At 35.5% G+C, this 21,101-nt stretch overlaps 1 protein-coding gene across 5 annotated transcripts in view; it reads left to right on the forward strand.

Annotated features, from left to right (window-relative positions):
* CASK (calcium/calmodulin dependent serine protein kinase) overlaps positions 1-21,101 on the forward strand; it is a 199,519-nt gene that overhangs the window by 156,592 nt on the left and 21,826 nt on the right. For all 5 annotated transcript variants that reach the window (XM_090123585.1, XM_031594591.2, XM_031594593.2 and 2 more), the window contains 6 exons: positions 4,650-4,727; positions 5,982-6,062; positions 10,985-11,173; positions 11,682-11,760; positions 14,676-14,761; positions 15,401-15,469. In XM_090123585.1, the coding sequence (XP_089979711.1) occupies positions 4,650-4,727; positions 5,982-6,062; positions 10,985-11,173; positions 11,682-11,760; positions 14,676-14,761; positions 15,401-15,469 (582 nt within the window). The remainder of the gene's footprint in view (positions 1-4,649; positions 4,728-5,981; positions 6,063-10,984; positions 11,174-11,681; positions 11,761-14,675; positions 14,762-15,400; positions 15,470-21,101) is intronic.

The following is a 21,101-nucleotide window of genomic DNA, read 5'->3' on the forward strand; positions in this document are numbered from 1 at the left end:
CTGCTCCTAAATCTTTTATCTCTGAATTTGCATAATAATACATGGAAAAAAAAAAAAAGAAAAAAAAACCACGGTGGTTTCTGTTAAAGAGAAGTAAGTTCTGTTAGAGCTCTTTTTTTTTCATATAACTAATATATGTTGAATGTATATCCCCTTTCACAGAAACAGGACATACAAGTCAGGTATTATTGGACATCTCTCTCTTCCCTTCAAAAGTTAAGTTCTTGATTCAAAACAAGTGATGCGCAAATGTGGAGTGGTCCTCAAAAAAAGAGAAGAGCCTAGAATAGAAATCGAAATTGCATAGGAATGATTGAGCTTGCATGCCACTGATTTCTCTTATCTGTTGTTACAGGCAAAGGCATAAGGAAATTTGCTTTTTTGTATTCTTTTTACATAGGCAGCAGCAACTGTAACTGTCTAAAAGTAACAGATTATGAATGCGTGATAACGGTAAATTTCAAAACAAGTGGAAGTTGGCCAACATTTAGCAGATAAAAGTTATTCAAAAAAAGAAAAGTTTTATAACGTGTATTTTAGTTTTATCATACAAACAATGAAAAATCAAGTGAAATTGAGTATTCTCTTTGCTACTGTAAGAATTGTTGTTGCATAAAAGATTATTTGTGTTGCATGAATATATGGGGAGAAACTGAGTATTTCCAAGTAGTATAAGCACTGTCAGGGTTAGTGGAAGAATGAGTGCCTGAAATTGCAAGCTGCAGTCATAGCAGCTGTCAGGTCTGTGACATGACATATGCAGAAGCCAATCTGTCTGTCTGTACAGAGTTAATGGACTGCTTCAGACTGTCTTGTTCAGTGGATACTGTGTCAAGGAACCTGTCTTAGCCAATATTCCTCTGTGTGGAACCTTCTATTCAAGTAGTCTTGGTCACTGTTTTCGCAGCACTGCATTTCACTGTGTAAGGTTCTTGAGTGTAGAGGTTGATTGTACTCCTATCCTGCAATAAGTGTGTAAATAAATGTATCACAGAGGTACAATTCAAAGTGAGCATTGTTTCGTTCAGTAGGTCACCAACTTCTTTCATCTTGTGGCCCGCTAAACCTCTGGGATAAATGGTGTACTACTACACGCATCTCTGAAAGGTAGCAAGTGGCAGCAGGGCTGCTTCTTAATGAATGTTGCTGTACAAGGGACAGCACCTCAACTGGGCAATTCTTACATGATTCAAAAACCTAGACATGATGAAAAACATTCCTGTAATGTCACCAGGTGGCATACGGCTTTATCATTCAGAAAGGAAAAGTCAAGTACGTAAGGACTTGTGTTCTAATAATTGTTTTTAGATGCTTCCGTTCAGGGTTTTATATTTAAGGTTGGCAGCCCACTGTCTGTCTGAATTATAACCAGCTTTTCACAAAATGTGTATTTCTCTTGAAAGATCGTGGGTTTTTTTAATATTCCAGCAGTTCAGTAGGTCATGTTTTATGAAAAGTTTCTCCTCTACATCAAAGAAGCTTCCAATCTGGGGGTTGGACTCAATGATGTCTGGAGGTCCCTTCCAATCCCTACAATTCTGTGAAATTCTGGATAGATAAAATAGTTACTGATTTTTCTGTATTGATTGCATTTAAAATTAAACCATACAGTGGGATTAAATTTCCAGTTCCTCATTTCTGAGTGTAACATTAAATGGGGATTGTGTTTGGACAGTATTCTGACTTCTGTTACAGGAAAGGGTTAAAAAGAAATCTCTGCACATCTGAAAAAGTAGTCAGAAGAGAAGAATTTGTTGTTTTGTCTTGCCTGCCTGATTGTGGATTAGGCTTCTGCGCTGTCTGCTTTTTCATATCAGAAGAAACAGACTCCTGCTTTACAGACAGAAGACAAATGTCTTGACTCCTAAGAAGAAAGCTGGTAAACTAACAGTGACAGTACTTCTTGACTGGTTGTGGATATGCATAGCATTTGTTTTCTAGAATGCAAAATTAAGAGTAAAGTTTGTCTTTTTAAGAAATAGTTTTATTCTGTTAATTATAATATCTGTTTCTGTTTTCATATCAAGATTTGTGTTAGTATTAGTTGCGATTGTTAAACTTTAGAGCAGGCTCTTAATTTGGTAGTTTTCTGGGTAGCAAGTGCTGAAAAGTCAGATTGAGGAGTGAGATTGAGATGCCAAGTATTCAAAATCCTGGGAATTCTTAAGGTTTGCTGTGGCGTTTTACAATTATTTTCTTTGATTTCTGTTTCATACTATACAATATGTTCTATAAAAGAGTACTGCATGCTCAAGTATTAAAACAGTAAAGAGGAAGGGTACAACTTGAGTTAACTTTGCCTCTTTTTCCTTGTTTAAGTTGTTAGAGCAGATTAAGTGCTAATTTCAGGGTTTTTTTGGGATTTTTCATTGTATTTTCTGTTATTTTTGGTATCAGAAGAATTGGAAGAAATGGAGCATCGACAGTAAGATAATCAGAGCTGAAAACCAACTTTTAATGCAGTCTTCTCTATATAATTAATTAGTGTTTTAACTGCCCTCTGGCAAGGCTTGTCACTTTCCTGTGACCATAGAGAAAAAATTGTCTAAAGATTTGAAACCTCCTCCCCTTTCGCTGAAACTAAATGATTTATTTCTCAGCCTTTCACCCTCCTTTTTCACAACATGCAATCTACAACAGAATTTGTCCCAGCAAGTGACAGTAAAACTATCCGAAGCAACAAAATAAATTCCTTTCTATCATAGGTTAGTTGTGAAGCAGGGTAACATCCTTTTGCCTTTTTTGGACTTCTGGTGTTTTAAAAGATATGTATCTTTATTGTATGTCCTCATTTTTACTGCAACTTAAGAGTTAATGTTAATTTTTTTCTTTTTGTACAATCTTGAGCATCCTTTTTATTTTAATTATATTAAAATATTTTAAATTCTTATAAGTATATACAAGAAATGCATAAAGATGTGAACCTGGACAGGATGAATTGTTCATGGGTTATTGACATACATATGTATTTTCATGCTAACTTTTCTGTAATTTCATTTCTCTTAAGATGTGTTTGTGACTTAGAAAAGTCGCACATTAAAGAAAAGTACATAGTTAGAAAAGTACACTGAATAATCATGCTGCATGTCATGCATTTTCAGCAACTCATCCTGCACTTCAGTCAGTACACAGCTGAAAGTTGATGTGTTTTCTTAACAGGTGTATAAATATGAAACCTAGTAATTTGGGGTTGATGGAGTTTTGGTGGCTTTTATTTACTTATTTAGGAAAGGGTAAATACAAATAATTGTGCGTACAACTGAATTTTCACTTGAAGTATCAGATAACAGGAAGTTTTCCTTTTAAGAACTTCAGCAGTGGTCGAGATTACTGAGTATAGCAGTGTTTTGGCAGCAGAAGGTGAAGCTGTTTATGTGAAAGAAACTGATTTATCCTGACTTTGCTTTTCCTTCCACAAGACAGAGGTATAACTGTCCTCTGAGCAGTGTTTTTGGGGGAAAGTGACATCATTCACTCCTTTTGTATTTATTTATATATGTTCAGCATTTGCATTGGACCACATGAAGAGGATAATGTTAGTTGCTTTTGTATGCATTGCAATTTATCTGACTTCTAAAACTTAATGTTGTTTTATGTGACAAAGGCACATGAAGGCATTTCTGTAGCTTGACAATTTGGGGCATTGAAGGTCTGTCATCTGCCAGCCAATGGGGCTGTAAGGTCTGAGAGGAAAGCTGTACTTTTTGATCATCTTAACTTTGAGCGCTCAAGAACTCCTTGTTGAGCACTGTAAATGCTGGGGTTCTTATCAACTGTGTATTATGAGTGTTTCCACAAATTGTTTTCCATATTTGAGTACTGTCCTCTGGAAATATCTGTAGAATTCTGAGTAGATTTGTACAGTCAGATTAATCAAGGCCTTCAGTAGTTGAATTTTGATTATTTCTAAGAATGAGAGGTTTCCCAGCTTTCCTAGGCAACCTTCCCAGAATATCACCACCTTCACTGTGAAAGAAATGTCACTAATACCTTGAAAATAGATATGTCCTATATCTCATCTAACAAAAACAAGTGTAAATTGGTTAACCAAAAATGATTAAAGGTGTAACCATTTTTATATTGTAGGAATTGTAAGCCAAAAGTTTCTATTTGAAGAATGGTACTCTTTTGTGAATATTTTTCTTGGAACAGTTACTTTTTCAGAGACTAAGGTTTTTGTAACTTTCAGTCTTCAAGAGTATTTTCCCATACTTTGAGCTTTATTTAAGATACTGTTTACAGTGTTTGATGCTTGATTTATTGAGAGAAGTAGAATATGTAGTTTAATTTGATTTTATAGTGGAATGCATGGTGTATTTATTCAGGATTCATAGATCTCTTGGTTGAAGAGTACATAGTTTTTGTAAATCTGCTCCAAAAGCATGGGAGGTTTGTAGAATCCCTTAACCTCCCGAACTTTCCCATGTCATCGTACAAACTCTGGGTGTATGGCACTGTTCAAATCAGGAAATGTTTAAAAATGAAAAGCCAAAACCCTAAGCTATTGCATTTTATATACAAAACAGCTGTGGAACTTGCAGCTCAGCTATCATCTTTATCATGGTAACATAAACCGGATATTCTTATATCATCATTACTTTATATAAAGTAGCGTATGATTTCAACAGTTTGTTTTCTTGTTCTTACAGCTTTATGACAAAATAAACACAAAATCTTCGCCACAGATCAGGAATCCTCCAAGTGATGCTGTACAGAGAGCCAAAGAGGTAATAGTTTGAATATATACATTTTGCCTAGAAAGTTTGATGGAATGTCTTTATTGAGATATGTATTCTGCCTCATAATCTGAATTGTTCTGAGATTCTACCACTGCTTGCTTAAATTACATAACATGTTGCATAAACTTGTAGAATTCCATTGTATCTCTAAGGATTATATATATGTATTATTCAATTTCATCATTTAACTTTTGCTGCAGCACTCTCAGTATTAAAGTGGAATACTCATTAGGTAAATGCAGTATCTTTTACATTCAGTATAAATCTCTTCAGGAAAAGTCTGATATAACTTCTACACAAAAATTAGATATTATAAGCTGATTATATTATCAGCTTCTTTAAATTGGGAAAAAAGAAGAGTAGCATGAATAATTCCATGAAGTGCAAACCTAGAGGTGCAATAAAATTGGCCCATTATTACAAAGGATATATAAACTACAGATTTTCTTACACCTGGCAAATAGTATTTTGGCATCAAGTAAATGAAAGAAATAGTTGTATTGTTGGTAAAAACAAATGTAGCTGTGGGGGGTGATGTCATAGAAAAAAATGTTTACAGTGTTATTAAAATGGAATGGACAGAAAGACTTGAAAATGGTGAAATAACTGAAGTCACAGTGATGAAAACCACAAAGTTCTGTAGAATATTTCCCAGCAGTTAATCCTGGGAGCTGATCCCAGAGGCAGAAAGCTTTGCTTTTGTTGTTCAGGCAGTAACACGTTGAACATCAAGGTGACAGTATTGATTTGCAGACAAAGGAATTATAATTTACTAACTCCCTGCTTCTTCACCCTGTGATAAACTGAAGTATGGCCCAGATTCTATAAAAAACATGAACTTGAAGCTGGGATAGCATGCACTTCTTGTCTTTAGACATTTAATTTGTGGAGAGAATATTTTTATCACGATGTTTAATTCCGCTTTTAAGGTGATTGTTTTAATAAGCTGAGATCGTGTATGAAAGTAACAATTGGTGGTAGGTGATGTACGTGACCTGCAGCTTAGCTCTTTCCTTCTGTCTCCATGTTTAGCTGTTGAAGTAATACCATCAGTTGAAAAAAAACGAGCAGCTGTTTCCATCATATTTCTTTAATATCTCAGAATTGAAATTAGTTGTTTTGTTCCTTTGTGGTGACAGTCTCAAATGCCCTTATCTGACAAAAATATTTTTAATAATCTTTCAGAGAACTGACCGGCGTGAGGGTCAGTTACTGTGAGTGTCTTTCATATGTGTTTTGCAGGTATTGGAAGAAATTTCATGTTACCCGGAAAACAATGATGCAAAGGAGCTAAAGCGTATTTTAACACAACCTCATTTCATGGTAAGCTACTACTCCTTGCCTTTAATTTTTTTAGAAAGTATTTTTTTATTTAAAAACTTTAGTTCACTAAGTTCTCCCTAAAATTTGCAGGTGATGAAACCATATGCAATGTAATATACCTATTAATAAATTATTCTAATCTGCTGACCTGGCAAAATAGCTGCTACTACTAGCTACTAGTACTACTGTTGGTCTCCACTATTGTGGGACCACAGTGTATTGAGACTGTTGTTTATAACTGTTGCAAAGATAATCAGCAGATTTTAGGAATGCTTTTTCAGAAAGCTAGTTCTCATCAGAGCAGGCTGATTGAAATATTTTGCTCTCATTGCTTCTGTTTTAAGGAGAGTAAGCAACAAAAGAATCTCAAAGCTTTGCTGATAACAGTAGTTACATATTAATGATTTTAGATATTTTTTATAATGACAATACAGGAGGGATTTTTTTTTTCTCCTACACAGCATCAGGCAGTTATTTGTCTAGTGTAAAATTATTTGACTAGTTAAGCTGCTAAACACTTCCATAGGTCAGTGAAAAAGCCTATGGTCTGCAGTATGGAGTAATCCTACTTCTGGTAAAGTGCCATGGTCTATTTTGAGGGATTTGGGAGGTAAGTTGAGGCAGGAGTGAATCTTTTTGGATATCCATAGGCAGAGCAGGGATTCTCCTTTTTCTTTTTCCCAAATTCTTTTTAGGATAAAGGTATATTCTAGCATGTGAATTCATTGCAAAGTCAAAGTTCATTTAACATTATTATGTAGTAAATGAATAGCTTGTACAGTCTAGTGAATTGACATTACGTATCAGCTCCTGTTGTATCTGCCTGACTTGTGTGCGGCCATTGGCCTAAGTTCAGGGATGTCCTTGCTTTATAGCAAGTTACTGAAGGTCAATATTTTGAAAGGATTTCTTTTGTTTATTCTGTGATAAAATTCATGGATTCCAAACTCAGTGTTTTCTTCAACCTGCTGTACACTGTGTCCATTTAAAACAATGAATTGTGACTTTCCCTAACACAAGGATTATGTGCAGGGAGCTTTGTGGAATTTGCTAACCTGAAAGCTGAATTACTCTAAGTCTGAAGGATATACCTAATTTCCAAGAAAGAATGATCTGAAACCAACCTCATATTCAGGTAGAAGATGAAAACTGGAGAGCTGCATGTCCCAGTACCTTCTTTTGATGGCCAGAGTAGCTTTAGGTGCACTGATTTTATTATTTTAGCTTAGCTCAGGAGTATTTTTCTGAAATGAATCTCATTATTATTCCCTTACAGTACTTTGCTTGTGTCATGAAAAAGGACACAGAGCAAGCAAGCTGGTCTCCTTGCAGGTAAAATTAAACCTGAGGAGATGTACATCAGAAACTAGACAGTGTAATCTAGTAGCTGATGGGCTCTCAGGACAAGGTGGAAGGTGTTGGTCTCTGCAGTATGCTGATATGTTGCTGCCTAAAGATGATACCTATCCTAAAGTCTATAGCAAATCTGGATCAACATTTAATAGGAATACCTGCTTAAAACAGAAAATAGAACAAGGTAGAATGGTGCTCAGCCATATTGACAGACAAATAGAAGTTTTTAAACTACCACAAACTATACTGTCTGGTACTTAGCTTCTGTAAATGGAACATGACTGATGAAAGGAAATAACTGTGTATTGTGTAAGTATAACAGTATTGTCAGTTTACATTCAGTGTGTTTGCCACGCATTATAAAGAGCAATACTCTGGTTAGTGAATTATTGAGCTCTGATGCACAGAAACAAGAGCAACAAGACAAGTAGGAACATGCATGTTAACATGGTAACAGTATTTTACAATTATTTTTTTTGTTATCTAATGTGCACGTAATTAGAAGATAATGAGATATAAGCCATCCCATTTACTTATAACTTAAATGTGTTTATAGTTTAGGTTATGTGTAGAGCTTTATAACTCTACATATATTGCCAGTAAAGTGTGGATTTTTCAGTACTCTTATTGGGATGGAGATGTTCATGTTCACAGAATCACCAAGGTTGTAAAAGACCTTCAAGATCATCCAGTCCAACCATCCACCAATACCAATAGTTCTCACTAAGCCACATCCTTCAACACAACATCCAAACATTCCTTGAACACCTCCAGGGTCGTCGACTCCACCACCTCCCTGGGCAGCCCATTCCAGTGCCTGACCACTCTTTCAGAGAAGTAGTATTTCCTAACGTCCAGCCTGAATCTGCCCTGGTGCAGCTTGAAGCCATTCCCTCTGGTTCCATCACCAGTTACATGAGAGAAGAGGCCAACCCCCACCTCACTTACATCCTCCCTTCAGGTAGTTATAGAGAGCAATAAGGTCTCCCTGAGCCTCCTCTTGTTCAGACTGAACAATCCCAGCTCCTTCAGCCGTTCCTCATAAGGCCTGTGCTCCAGACCCCTCACCAGCTTTGTCGCCCTTCTTTGAACCCGCTCCAGGGCCTCAATGTCTTTCTTGCAGTGAGGAGCCCAAAACTGGACACAGTACTTGAGGTGCGGCCTCGAGTTCATAGGTTTTTTTGGCTTTTCAGTTTTATTTTACTCTTGTGTGCCTTATGGATAATCTAAGGTTGCCATACTTAAATATCTAGTGATTGTGAATTTGTCACAGTTTTTGTTGGAACATTCAGAAGTCATCTAGTATAATTCTGAACCTTAAAAAAGTTCAAATTACCATATTTTAGTTTCATATTAAAGATACATCACTGCTAAAAATATAAAGCAAGGCAAGTGAAGCAAATGTAAGGTCACAAATTACATAAGAAATGCAGTATTAAAGGGTGGAGAATACAAGTACAAGCAAGTGCATGAAGTTGAACAGATTGTTTTCTCACTTATTTGGGGCAACTGCGAACACTTCCAGATTATAGAATTTGACTCCTATTTAGGAATGTTTACTTGTAAATTAAATCAAATTTTGAGTTATTTAGCTAAAGTAGTTTGACTTAAATTTACAGTCCAGACCTCTTAACAGAAAATGTTTTTAAACTAGTCCAGATGAAAGCAGAGGGGTTACTGAGGAATTGTTACAAGTTTCAACTTAGTGGTAGAATAAATAAGTTAATAAATAAAATGCTTGTACAGGTGAATGTTTAACTGAAATAGTATTTATGTAGATGGTCTTAAAACACTGGAAAATCAGGCAAGAATGTGGGCAGAGCATTACTAGTTAAGGAAATTCTGTTCCGCCACTACAATGCTGAATTCCCAACTACAGTTTGACTTGAGGAAAGTTAACTTAAACTGTTAGTGAGGTTATCTTTTATGACATGATACACATTTGAAGTACTGTCTTGGGAACACATTAAGATTATAACAGGGGCCATGAAAATCCCATTTCTGCCTTGGGTTCCACTTAAGAAAAACATCTTGTGGGGATGGTTTTTTAATCACTATTTCAGTTTGTTTTGCTTAAACATTGTAATCAAAGATGAAGATGTAGCAGAGTCAGATTTCCCTGCCAAAAAGAATTAAAGTCTTGCAAGAGTGATGAGTTTTGCAAGAGCATTTAAATTATAGTTAGCAAGGTGTTAGCTACAATACTGTTTGACCTATCTGCAGTAGTGGCTAATATCTCTGCAGTATATTGTGAGACTTTATTTATCAGTCCTTCTCTGAGAAGCCCAGCCTTTTTGGTACAGAGGTGGGATCTTTCTCTGGTCCTTGATGAGTAAAAACAGGCATAGCGCAAACATGTTCACATACAAATTGTATTTATTTTTTGGATAGAAGCAGTTTAGCTATAATATACTCCTTATTAAGTGTTAAATGCAAGTATGAAATGGAGATGTTCCAGGGGTCTTAAAGATACCCTGGAGAAAAGTAAAATGACATATCATAAAAAGCTTGGTGCTGTTGAATACTGTTTTGTAAAAGGTTATTATAGTTTGTCCAACTTCACAGAATCACAGAATCATAGAATGGCCAGGGTTGGAAGGGACCTCAAGGATTATGAATCTCCAACCCCCCTGCCACATGCAGGGCCACCAACCTTCCCACCTAATGCTAGACCAGGCTGCCCAGGGCCCCATCCAACCTGCCCTTGAACACCTCCAGGGACAGGGCATCCACAACCTCTCTGGACAGCTGTTCCAGCACCTCACCACTCTCTCTGTAAAGAATTTCCCCTTCATCTTATATTAGTATGTTATGCTTTTAATTGCCATGCAGGCTTCTTGTCTTTGCCCTAAGTTAGTATGCTTACACAGTCAGTTGTTCTGCTTATTAAATACATCTAATAACATGTAGTCAATCACTGCCAGTACCAGTACCATTCTTTGTATTAGGAGAGAGAGTAAAACTAATGAGGTCGTATTTGGCTATTTTGTTCTTTTACATTATTATTTTCATCCAGTGCAGCTGTGCTGGGTCTGTGCTCCAGCAGAAGGGGAGAGTATGAAAGTGGTTATGCTAATAAACAAAAAACACAGTATTTCATTGTTTCATTCGGTAATGATTCATAGACTGTCCTTGTTACAATGAAGTATCATGGAAACTGAATACCTTTTTGTTTTTCTAAAGTAATTATTATGGAATAATTAGCTTTAAAAGATAGCTTCCTAATTCTGTGTCTATGCACATAAATAAAGGTAGCTTAATTCTGATACCTTGCAGGTATTGGAAAGATAAGGGAGAGGGAAATAACCTCATTCTCACTGAAGCATCTACAGTAGAAAATTATGTTTTCTCATGCATTTTGAAGGTTCGGTATGTGTACATGGATTTTCAGTCTGATTATTTTTAACTTACACACACTTCATAGAAAAGTCACTGTATAGAAAATGAGGCACAAATAACTTGAGTTTTACCTCTTGTTTCTGGAGTTTCCAAAGTATTTATAAGGAATGAGTGGGGACCATCAGAGATGGTGGAAAATGATGCTATTGTGGTTAATGTAATCTCTCTAGGCCTTACTTCAAACTCATGACGTAGTGGCACATGAAGTTTACAGTGATGAAGCGCTGAGAGTTACACCTCCTCCCACCTCTCCATACTTAAACGGAGATTCTCCAGAAAGCGCCAACGGCGACATGGATATGGAGAATGTAACGCGAGTTCGACTGGTGCAGTTCCAGAAGAACACAGATGAACCAATGGTATGGGGAGAACCTCAGTATTCTGCTTCACTCTGCACTGATAAAGATCGATGTTATATTGATTTCAGAAAAGTTTCTGCACTTCGCAGTTGGCAGTATAGTTGAAATAGTTCAGCACCACTGTGTATGTTTACTTCCCTATCTATATCCTTCCATTCAAGTGCTGCAGCAGCACCCCTGTAGCTGTTTCTGTTTAAAAACAAACTTGTAGTTATACCAGATTAGGCTCTACCATGTAAAACTGTGCACTTGAATACAGAATTACATTTTTAACAAATCAGAATCTTAGACAGTGATTTATTAAATTATTGCACCTTCGTCTTACAAATAGCATCTGTTTTCGTTGCTCATATTTAAGGGAGTGGCAAAGTTTATTACCTTACAATATGCATCCTGTCTTCAAGCTTTTTAAGAACTGTTAGGAACAGGTTAGTGACTGTTCTTATCCACTCAAGAGTCACGCTGCTGAATGTTTTATGTTAGCACTATAATACAATTCTTCTCCTAGGGAATCACTTTAAAAATGAATGAGCTGAACCATTGCATTGTGGCAAGAATTATGCACGGAGGAATGATTCACCGGCAAGGTAATTATGTGTCATAAATAGTTATTTAAATCATTTTGTTTTAATTGTGTAACACCATATATTCCTCATTTTGATCGCTACTATTCCATGGTATTATGGACTTCTGTCTACATGGAACCCATTAACTGCCTTTCTCTCCTTTTCTTTGTATATGTCAGCCCTTTATGTTTCACATAAGCTTTAACTAGGGAAATGTGATTATAGCTCAGTGGGAGATTGAAATGCTGCTGATTTCTCAAGCCATACTTACTTAATCATCTTTAGAAAAAATCCTTAGACTATTTACAATACTTTCCCTTGCAAAGATGGACAAACCTTGTTCTACTAAGAAATTAAACTTCTCCGTGTTGTATTTTCAAGCATTTCTTGATGATCTTTGTACTTTTGATATTGAGGCTCAAAAAAACAACAACAAAAAAGTGAAGCAAAAAAAATCCTTAGTTTAGGAAGGAAGTTGGCTTCTAGCTGTTCTTAGGTAGTAATGATCCTCTGCAAGGTGTTGTTTCATGTGACTGTTCCATAATGGGAGTAATAGAAACCTTTTAAAACCTGTCAAAAAATCCAGCTGTGCCCATTAGAACTCTGTTCACTTTTTTAAAATTACACAGTGTCTTTTACTTCTGAAACTTTGGGAAATTTAACCTATTTCATACGTGCTCCGTCTAACTGAGGTAGCTCTTCTGCACATAGGTTTAAGTGGAAATGAACCATATTTCAATGTTTCTGTAATATTCTCATGTTTTAGTGTTTCTAGTTTTGTTAGTGCTCTAGCTGCCTATTAGTTTTACCACATCATTTGACTGCCTGTATATAGAACATTTTTACTGAATAGAACAACGTAAATCATGATAGTGATCTTGAGTACAACATGTGTTTGAATCCTACTGAAAAGGTCTGTGGCTTTCATTTGTTTCTAATTTTATTGTTTCTTCTGCTTGCTATATGGAGAAGTGCCAGGCAGTAATAGCGATTACTAGATAACAGATCTGTGGAGAGTATTACAGGAGCTATATTATTCCAGGTCTAGCACTATTAAGCACAAATCACACAATTTCCAGTCACAAAATAGGAACTGCTGTGAAGTCTGCCTCCATCTGTATATCAGATATATGTAGCCCTGTCAATTATAGCTGTCCTTATTCAAAAGATGGGAAAGTTGTATTAGGAAGATAAGCTTGTAAAGATTCTATCGACTTTCACCTCCCAGGGAATTCAATTTGATGAAAGTGAAACACCAATTTCGGTTACTAAAAATTGTCTTTTAATTTACTTGTATTTTTAGGATAAATGAATTGTATCTCAGATCTCAGGCTTTTGATTATGTCTTGGTTTTCTCCATTGTTTCTGTACCTTGACTTACCTCAATTGTCCATTCAATTTTACCTGTGGTTTCTCATAAGACCCCTCATGCTCTGAATACTGTTTTCAGGGGCAGTATCTTAACTCCTACATTTTTTTCCTGCTGACTGGTTTGGGCTCATACATGTTAAAAAGTGAATACATTTTTAAAATACATTTAAGAAAAAATCTTAATATTGCATTAAAAATGTAGGATTTCCAAAGAAGAGAGACAACTTTATTGGCTGCCTGTTTAACCCCAATGGAAAAACAGCAGTTGTACACTGTCAGTGCTGCATTCTTGAAGTGACTTAATGTGAAATTCACCCAAGCAGAATTACACTGATGTGCCTGGCAAGGCTTATTGAATTCCAACAAAATGCAGGTGATGGCTTAGTGAAAACACAATGATTTGTTCACTGCCCTCCAAGCTCCAGTTTCCTTTTGACTACTAAATGTTTCTGATTAGGGACTCCCAGAATTTGTTCTGTCTTCTCCCTGATAGGATAGGATTTCTTATACTTCTCTGCAGAGCAAAAGTACATACTTCCTAAAACTGTCTTCATTTTGACTTACGAAGACAAAGACATTTAATCCAGAAATATGTCCATTCTATGTTACCACAAATGCATTATACATTTGGATAGTTTAGGTCCTGAGAAAACATAGCACAGACAGTAGAAAAGGTACTGAAATTAGATGCATAAGCATAGCTATCATGGGAACTACTAATTATATGGAATTATTAAAAAATGTCAAGTATACTCCTTTCTAACAAGAATATATTTTAGAAGTAAGATGTTTCTGCAAATACCGTGGAAGTTTTCCAGGAGAACTGCTAGAAAATCATGTAGGCTTGAACTACTCAAATCTAAAATTGTCATCCAAAAGAGCCTCCTACTTTGCTTCTAATCCTGAAGATAGTTTGGTGCTGCCTCACTGATTTATCTTTTGGGGTGTCTCTAAGAGCCTTGTGGCATGCCATTCCCATCTCATCTTCAGGAGGTCAGTTTGTGGCTTGCCTTAGCTGAGTGGATATTTGTTTCATCATCTGAGCTTGTAGGTAGTCATACCAGTCATTCACATTCAAGTTATGGTGAAGAGTATCTGCAGAAAATGCATTCTGTAACTGTAAATGTAAACTGCAAATGTAAATCAGAGATGTGAAAAACAGCCTGACTGATGAAATTAAGACAGTGTCCAGAAGCCAGACTACACTAAGCAATAGTTTGATAAAATACTGATTGAATGTCTCTGCTGGACTTTGGCAGCCAACTGTTTGCAGGGGAATTTCTATTCAATGTGTGAGTTTTTTCAGTGTACCTGTAAGGAAACTGATGTTTTCTTTCTATATACTATATAAGATGCCTGAGCTGGCATTTGACTGCAGTCTCCAGGACAGATTCTAATGCATCATTACCAGCATTCTTTTATGAATCTAGCAAAAAAAAATATATATATATAGTATATATAAACACTGTTTCATATTTATGCCTTCATATGAAGATCAGTACTGACTTACAGTTCTTAGTTTGTGTAAGTAATTGTGTTGATTGTGTGTTTTGTTAATTCTGCAGGTACATTACATGTAGGGGATGAAATCCGAGAAATAAACGGCATCAGTGTGGCAAATCAAACAGTAGAACAACTACAAAAAATGCTTGTAAGTGCCTGATATCTTTCCCCTGTTCTTTATAAAAGCATTTGTAATATTTTTACAAAACTTTGCAAAATTGTATTGCAACATCCCCTTTCTCTTCTATCCTTGATAGTCTACTTGTATGTGTAATGCAAAATCTTTCTACATTCTACCAACAGACCCCATCTTCTATTATGACGTAAGACTATTTGTGTTTCTACATTTATTGAAGTGACGTGCAGCTTTTTCAGAAACAGTGAATGTTTTCACTATTTAACATGCATAATTAGAAGAAAATGTCACTTTGGTAGCAAGTATTGTGTAGATCACAAGCATGTGTATACAAAGGAAGGAATGATATGGAAGAAGCCTACACATCTGTGAATTTCTCAACTTAAAATATGGCTGTATGTAGAGATTCAAAAACTGGTCAGGTGAACAATCTGATAATGCATGTTCATTCTTCGGACAGTGAGAGATTATCTAAACATTCACTTGTAAGTGTAATTACAAATTTGCCATAGCATTTCAGCTTCCCTGAATATTTCCTTTAGGAGAGCATACAACTGCTCTTAGATTAACTATAATGCTTTCCTATCAAATATTAGTGATTTGGAGATATTAGGCATCTTAGTCTTTAATGAAGTGCTTTTCTTTTTGCAGAGGGAAATGCGTGGAAGTATCACCTTTAAGATAGTGCCAAGTTATCGCACGCAATCCTCATCCTGTGAGGTAATGAATTTAATGAACCATCCTATTTCTTCCTCAGCCCTGTAACTAACTGCCTGCTGATGGCTGAATGTTACTGCTTTCTGGGAAATTGTTTCTGCCTGTCCTGTTAGATCACGCACACCAATTTTACAACAAAGATAACGGAACATGAGTAGGTCTCACCTACCTACTCAGCCTTGCCTTCATATTCATCTCATCAGCACCTTAAATAACTCTTTACAGCCTACTTAAATTTAAAAAAAAAAAAAAAAAAAAAGAGGGCATCCTCAACTGATGTACTTAGGAAGCCCCTTTAACAATTATATTTTAAACACATTATCCAGGAAGTCTATTAAAGTTCCTAAGCTGAGGACCTATCCTCCCTTTTCAAGCATGAAACATTATTTTGCTACTTTGGGCTGTTAAGGGTTAATTGAATAATCTGTTTCCGTATTACCCTGTTGAGGTAAATTTGTGATGGTTGTCTGTAACAGTTACATGTGGCTAAATATTATGTTTCCATGCAAAAATGGTATTTATCATTACAGAAGAAAAACAGATTTGGAGTTCAGTTCCTGTTGGACTAGAAACTTGGTGTTGTGGTTCTTGCACAGTAGCATTGTCAAATTCCCTCTTTCTTGCTCACAGAGTTATGCTCCAGTTTGCAAATGTAGGGAATTAAATTCTAGAAAATGACTGCTTGAGCAGTACTGTTCTAATTTAAGTATGTAGATGGCATATGCAGTGTGTAGATGATGCCAGTCTTTCTGTCCCACATGCTTAACTGCACAAAATTCCCAAATTAGAATTCCAGGAGTGAAAATACAAACCCTATTGAAGTCAAGCACCATAACCTAATTGAAGCTATGGTTTCACACTCATTGCTTTTGAGTCTCATAAGATGCTAGAACACACAGAAGCTATTGTGATTGTCAGAACAATCTGTTTGAAAAAAAAATATATACTGTTTTTGGGTTGTCTTCTGTGCTTTTAATGGAAGTCAACAAGAAAGAGAAGCTTTTAGAGACAGAAAGTCCAACAAATTTTCACCTGTCAGCTATAAATATGAAAACAAAAGTTTTTCATGAAACACAAAGGCTTTAAAAAAAAACTCAAATAGAAATTCTGGAGTGTGCTGATGCATTTATGTATTGAGTTCTGTGCTATAAGTAGTAGTTATAATAAAAGATAACCCTCTTCCTCATATTTTAACACAAAAACTGGTGACACTATGTATCTCCTTGGAACTATGATAATTTAGAGAAAATTAAATGCCACATACAACTTTAATACCATTAGGTGACATTTGAGTAACCATTTGTGGTCATTTCTTTTTCTTAGCTTTCTGTTATTAGGTTCTTCATGACTGTGTTTTTCACAGAAGACTCTTACCTTTCTTTGCTTTCTTTGAACAAAACACTAGAACTGGAAATGTGTGATCAAAGACAGAAGAAAAACAAACAAAAAAAAAACCCACAATGTATATTTATCACACTTCATGGCATTTTGCTTTCAATTAATCAGGTGCCTAAGTCTATTCCACTTGTTTGATCATATCTATAACTTTGACTGGTGTTCCAGCTGTTACAAGTATTCATAAAAAGACAGCATTTCAAATTATGCTATTAAATCATCTTTAGTCCTTTGGTACAGAGAGAATTTCTTTCAGAGAATTTTTCAGAATTGTGATTCAAATGAGGAATCAAATTATTTGCCACTGATACAGGCTTAAAATGGATGCTCAATTATATTCTTAGGACACTGAATACTTGCTTCTAGCACTCAAGCTTGTATGCACTCTAGCAAGATAAATTCAGAACTAGCTAAGCTATTTTTGGCTGTATTTCAAGTATTTCTAGAAATTTATGTTGGTTTTCTTTTTCTGCCCACCTTCATACACAGATGGTTGCTGATGTAATGCAGTTTTACTAGAAGAGGAATGTAAAACAGAATCAGTAATTGTTTTTGTTTTGTTGTTTTTTAAGGTAATCTTAATGATAATAACATCATTGGGATAAAAAAACACCTTGATAATCTTGAATAAACAGAATTAAATATTAGTACAATCAGACATAATTTGCCTATTTGCACTTATATAAAAGCTGTTTATATCCCTTTATAATCCAAAGATATATAAGTGTTAGTTTTGAGGGAACCTATTTCTTAAATGTTTCTTAAAATCCCACTTGCGATGTTTTTCTTCTTTTGTGAGCTTTTAAAAGAAATATTGCAGTGGTATTTTCTAAACATTATACCATTTTCCATATTTAGGGAAGTCTTGTCCATGTAGTTTGTAAAGTATTTCAGTGTCCCTAGGCAATTTTTAATATTTCAACTAACTGATTTCAAGTTATTGAGGAGTAAACTTTGCTTGAAAACATAGCATTTGTGAGTTTTCACCTTTAGAAAATCTTGATCCAATCATTCTACTGTGAGAACACCTGCTTAGTCATTGCTTTGGTACATGACTCAGATATCTAGATAACACAGTGGCCAGGATGTTGTTTTGTCCGCTTCCTCTACAAACTGATTTTCACATATCAACAAACTTCAGTAATAATTTAGAATGGTTGTGTATGCTGATTATACATTTCAGCTAGTACTTTATCTCACTGAGAAGCCTTTAGCTCTAGCTACATTTGAATTCTCACTTTGTACTGACGGAATGTCCTAACTTCTTATGTTGTTGGATATGTAAAAATAGTATGGGAAGTACTTTTTTTTTTTTTCTTAAGGAAAAGCTTTCCTTGCAAGCAACACCCTTTGTTTCTTGTGAAACACTTAAACTGTTTCATTACAAAGAAAAGCCTTCATATATATGAGATTTTTAAAATCCACTGCTAATCATAGATTTACGTACTTAGCCTTGGAATGTTGCCATTAGGGCTAAGATCATAAGACTTTTTGTGCTCTTAAACCTTTTTATAGTCTCAAACTTAGAGAAAAACTGCTTGAGTGAAACTGGAGTTGAAATGCATTTGGAGATTTTTTGAAAAGGATCTGGTGATGGTGTTATTAGTGAGGCTGTTCTTGTGCATGTACATGTACGTGTTCATGGAACAGCCTGACCAGAGAGGTGGTGAGTCTCCTTTACTGGAGATAACTCAAAACTCCCAATTTCCCGTGGAACCTGTTACAGGGAATCTGCTTTAGCAGGAGGATAGGACTAGAGGGTCTCAAGACATTTCTTCCAATCCTGCTGATTTTGTGAGTCTGTGTGTCTAATTTGATTGGGCCACATCTAGTAGATGTAATTGATTTTCTTCTGTAGGACCATGTCTCAGACATGTTGATTTGTCATTCAGAATCCATCCATTAGAACAAGGAGTTAGTGTGAAAGTAATTTTGCCATAATTCAGAAATGACTGCAGATGTTTTGTCTAAGACTTCAGCTGTGATGCATGAACTGAATAGGGACGATATTGAAATCTACCATTTTATTATTTAGCTTGTGGCTAGATAGGATTGGGAATTCTAGATGTTCAAGTAGTACTGAAATATTATATCATTTTCACACAACTCGGAATCATTTAATCTTCTGAGTGCTTTTCTGACTAGAGGATCAAGTCAGAAAAGATTCTGACTAGGAGAACTAGTGATTTGTCTAGTTCAGTGGAGGAACAAACTCAGAATCAGAGATGAAGTATTCCAGTCCAGGTCTAAGAAGTCCTGACTTTCTACAAGGATCTCCCTATCCATTGCTTTTACAGTTTTTCACTTAAATTTCGAGGTTTTTTGGAGAGAAAGTTTAGGTCCCTATGAAATTAGAAACCTAAGTGTGTTTGAAAAGGTGTCTGAATTAGCTAAATATTTTAAAATTATGCATATGCTTCTTGACAAGCTTGGTATAATTGCAGTTTCTTACGATTAGTACTGAAATCACTGATAGCACTGAAAATGTTTATTTTCCTCGATATATTTTGACAAGCATTTGCTTTGAATAGTGTTCTGTCTTCTGTTGAGAATTCTTGGAGGAATAAAAACAAAATATTCTCAAACCAAGAAATTTCCTTTAAAGGGAGAAGCCTTCAAGAGTGTCCAGAAATAGCGTTATTACTCTAAACATGTTTTTCTCTGAAAGACTTGGGTGCTTACATCACTTTCCAAACCTTTCCCAGCCAAACCATTACTGGACTAGTAGATGATAATGAACTAGTTTTAAAAATAAAGCAGCAACAATAACAACAAAAACAATAACAGACATATATTTCATCCTCTTTGAAAATGAGAGAAATTGGTAGAGCTAGAATTGCTGAGCAAGCAGAAGGTCTATTTATGAAAGAAGGAACTTGCTGCTTGTTTGCAAAGAAGTCTCTCTTAGCTGCTGTTTGATAATAAAGGTGGTACCAATATGCAATTCCTTAAAAAATTAATAATGGTTCTTTATGAACAAATATAATTTGTTATTGCAGTAATTAGTAGTTTATTTGGAACTTGTGCTGGAGTGATTTTTCTAAGTATAATTAGAACCAATTCCCTCCGGTTTATTATGTGTTGCAAACAACTTTTAGTGCCAAATGAGTTTTTTGTCCTTACATGTTTAGCAGAAGTACACAGACCTAAATGATTTTACAATTATATTACTTTCAGATAGTAAAGTATATGAAGTTTATGAAATCACATGCAGTGAGTCCAAAAAAAGTGCATGTTCTAGAGGAGTTTGTTATACATCAAGAATACAGACAGCAAAAGTAAAGTATTGCTTGCCATTTTAATTTTTTTGTCTGTATGCTTTAAAATAACTGAGTGCTATCACACAATCAGTAGAAGTTGGAGAATATATCAGTGGACCTTCACCTGATTAATGCTATTGCATAAATAGTTCAGCTCCAATTCTGTTTTTTAATCTGTTCACAAAAGGCACTCATATTGATAAAATGTGGCAGGGTAACTTTGTGTTCTTTGAAAACTGTTTCACCTCTTTTATCTACTATCCTTGGTGTTACACAAAGTTACCAGTCATTCCTCAGTTGACCCTTGATATGGAATATGATATTCCAAAGTTCCTCTGGGGCTAAAGGAGATTATAATTTTTGTCACAAAGTTTTAGTGAATTATTTGATTTTCTGAAGACGTAGCTAGTTAAACTCAATTGTCTGATGTTATGGAATTAAGGACTTCATGATCAAAATGACATGTGAAGAAGATTGCTCAGCAAGTCACTCTCTTGTCTCTGCAAGACCCAGTCAGAAAGTCCTGTCATTCCTTCTGTAGAATTTCTGCATCTGCTTACTCCTCATTGAAGTGTAGGATCACAGTGATAGTGTGAGTCAAGAAAGGTGGCTTTTTAAAATGATACAGTTTTGCAAAGTTTAATGTTTTTAAGCTCATAAGAATGTTGGAGGCAAAAAAAGAAAAAAAACTTAATATGCTGTAAAATGGATGGGAAGACAGGACTGTGTCCAACTTCCTGCTCCTGTGTTAGCAGCAGTGTCTTCAAGACACTATAGAGAGTTATATCTAAAGGAGTAGAAGGTGATCAACACTGACCTCCATGTAGCTTATAACTTCAGGTAATGGCCTTTAGCAAAAGCAACAATATGATTGATGGTCTTCAGCGTTGTCAGCCACAGAACATATAAGAGTGCCCTGATACTGAAAAGCTGCTGAGGCAGCATAAAAATAATTATTACATAAGACACGTGAAAACGTC

This window comes from Phasianus colchicus, chromosome 1, assembly GCF_987193195.1.
Source record: "Phasianus colchicus chromosome 1, bPhaCol1.hap1.1, whole genome shotgun sequence".
Taxonomy (NCBI): domain Eukaryota; kingdom Metazoa; phylum Chordata; class Aves; order Galliformes; family Phasianidae; genus Phasianus; species Phasianus colchicus.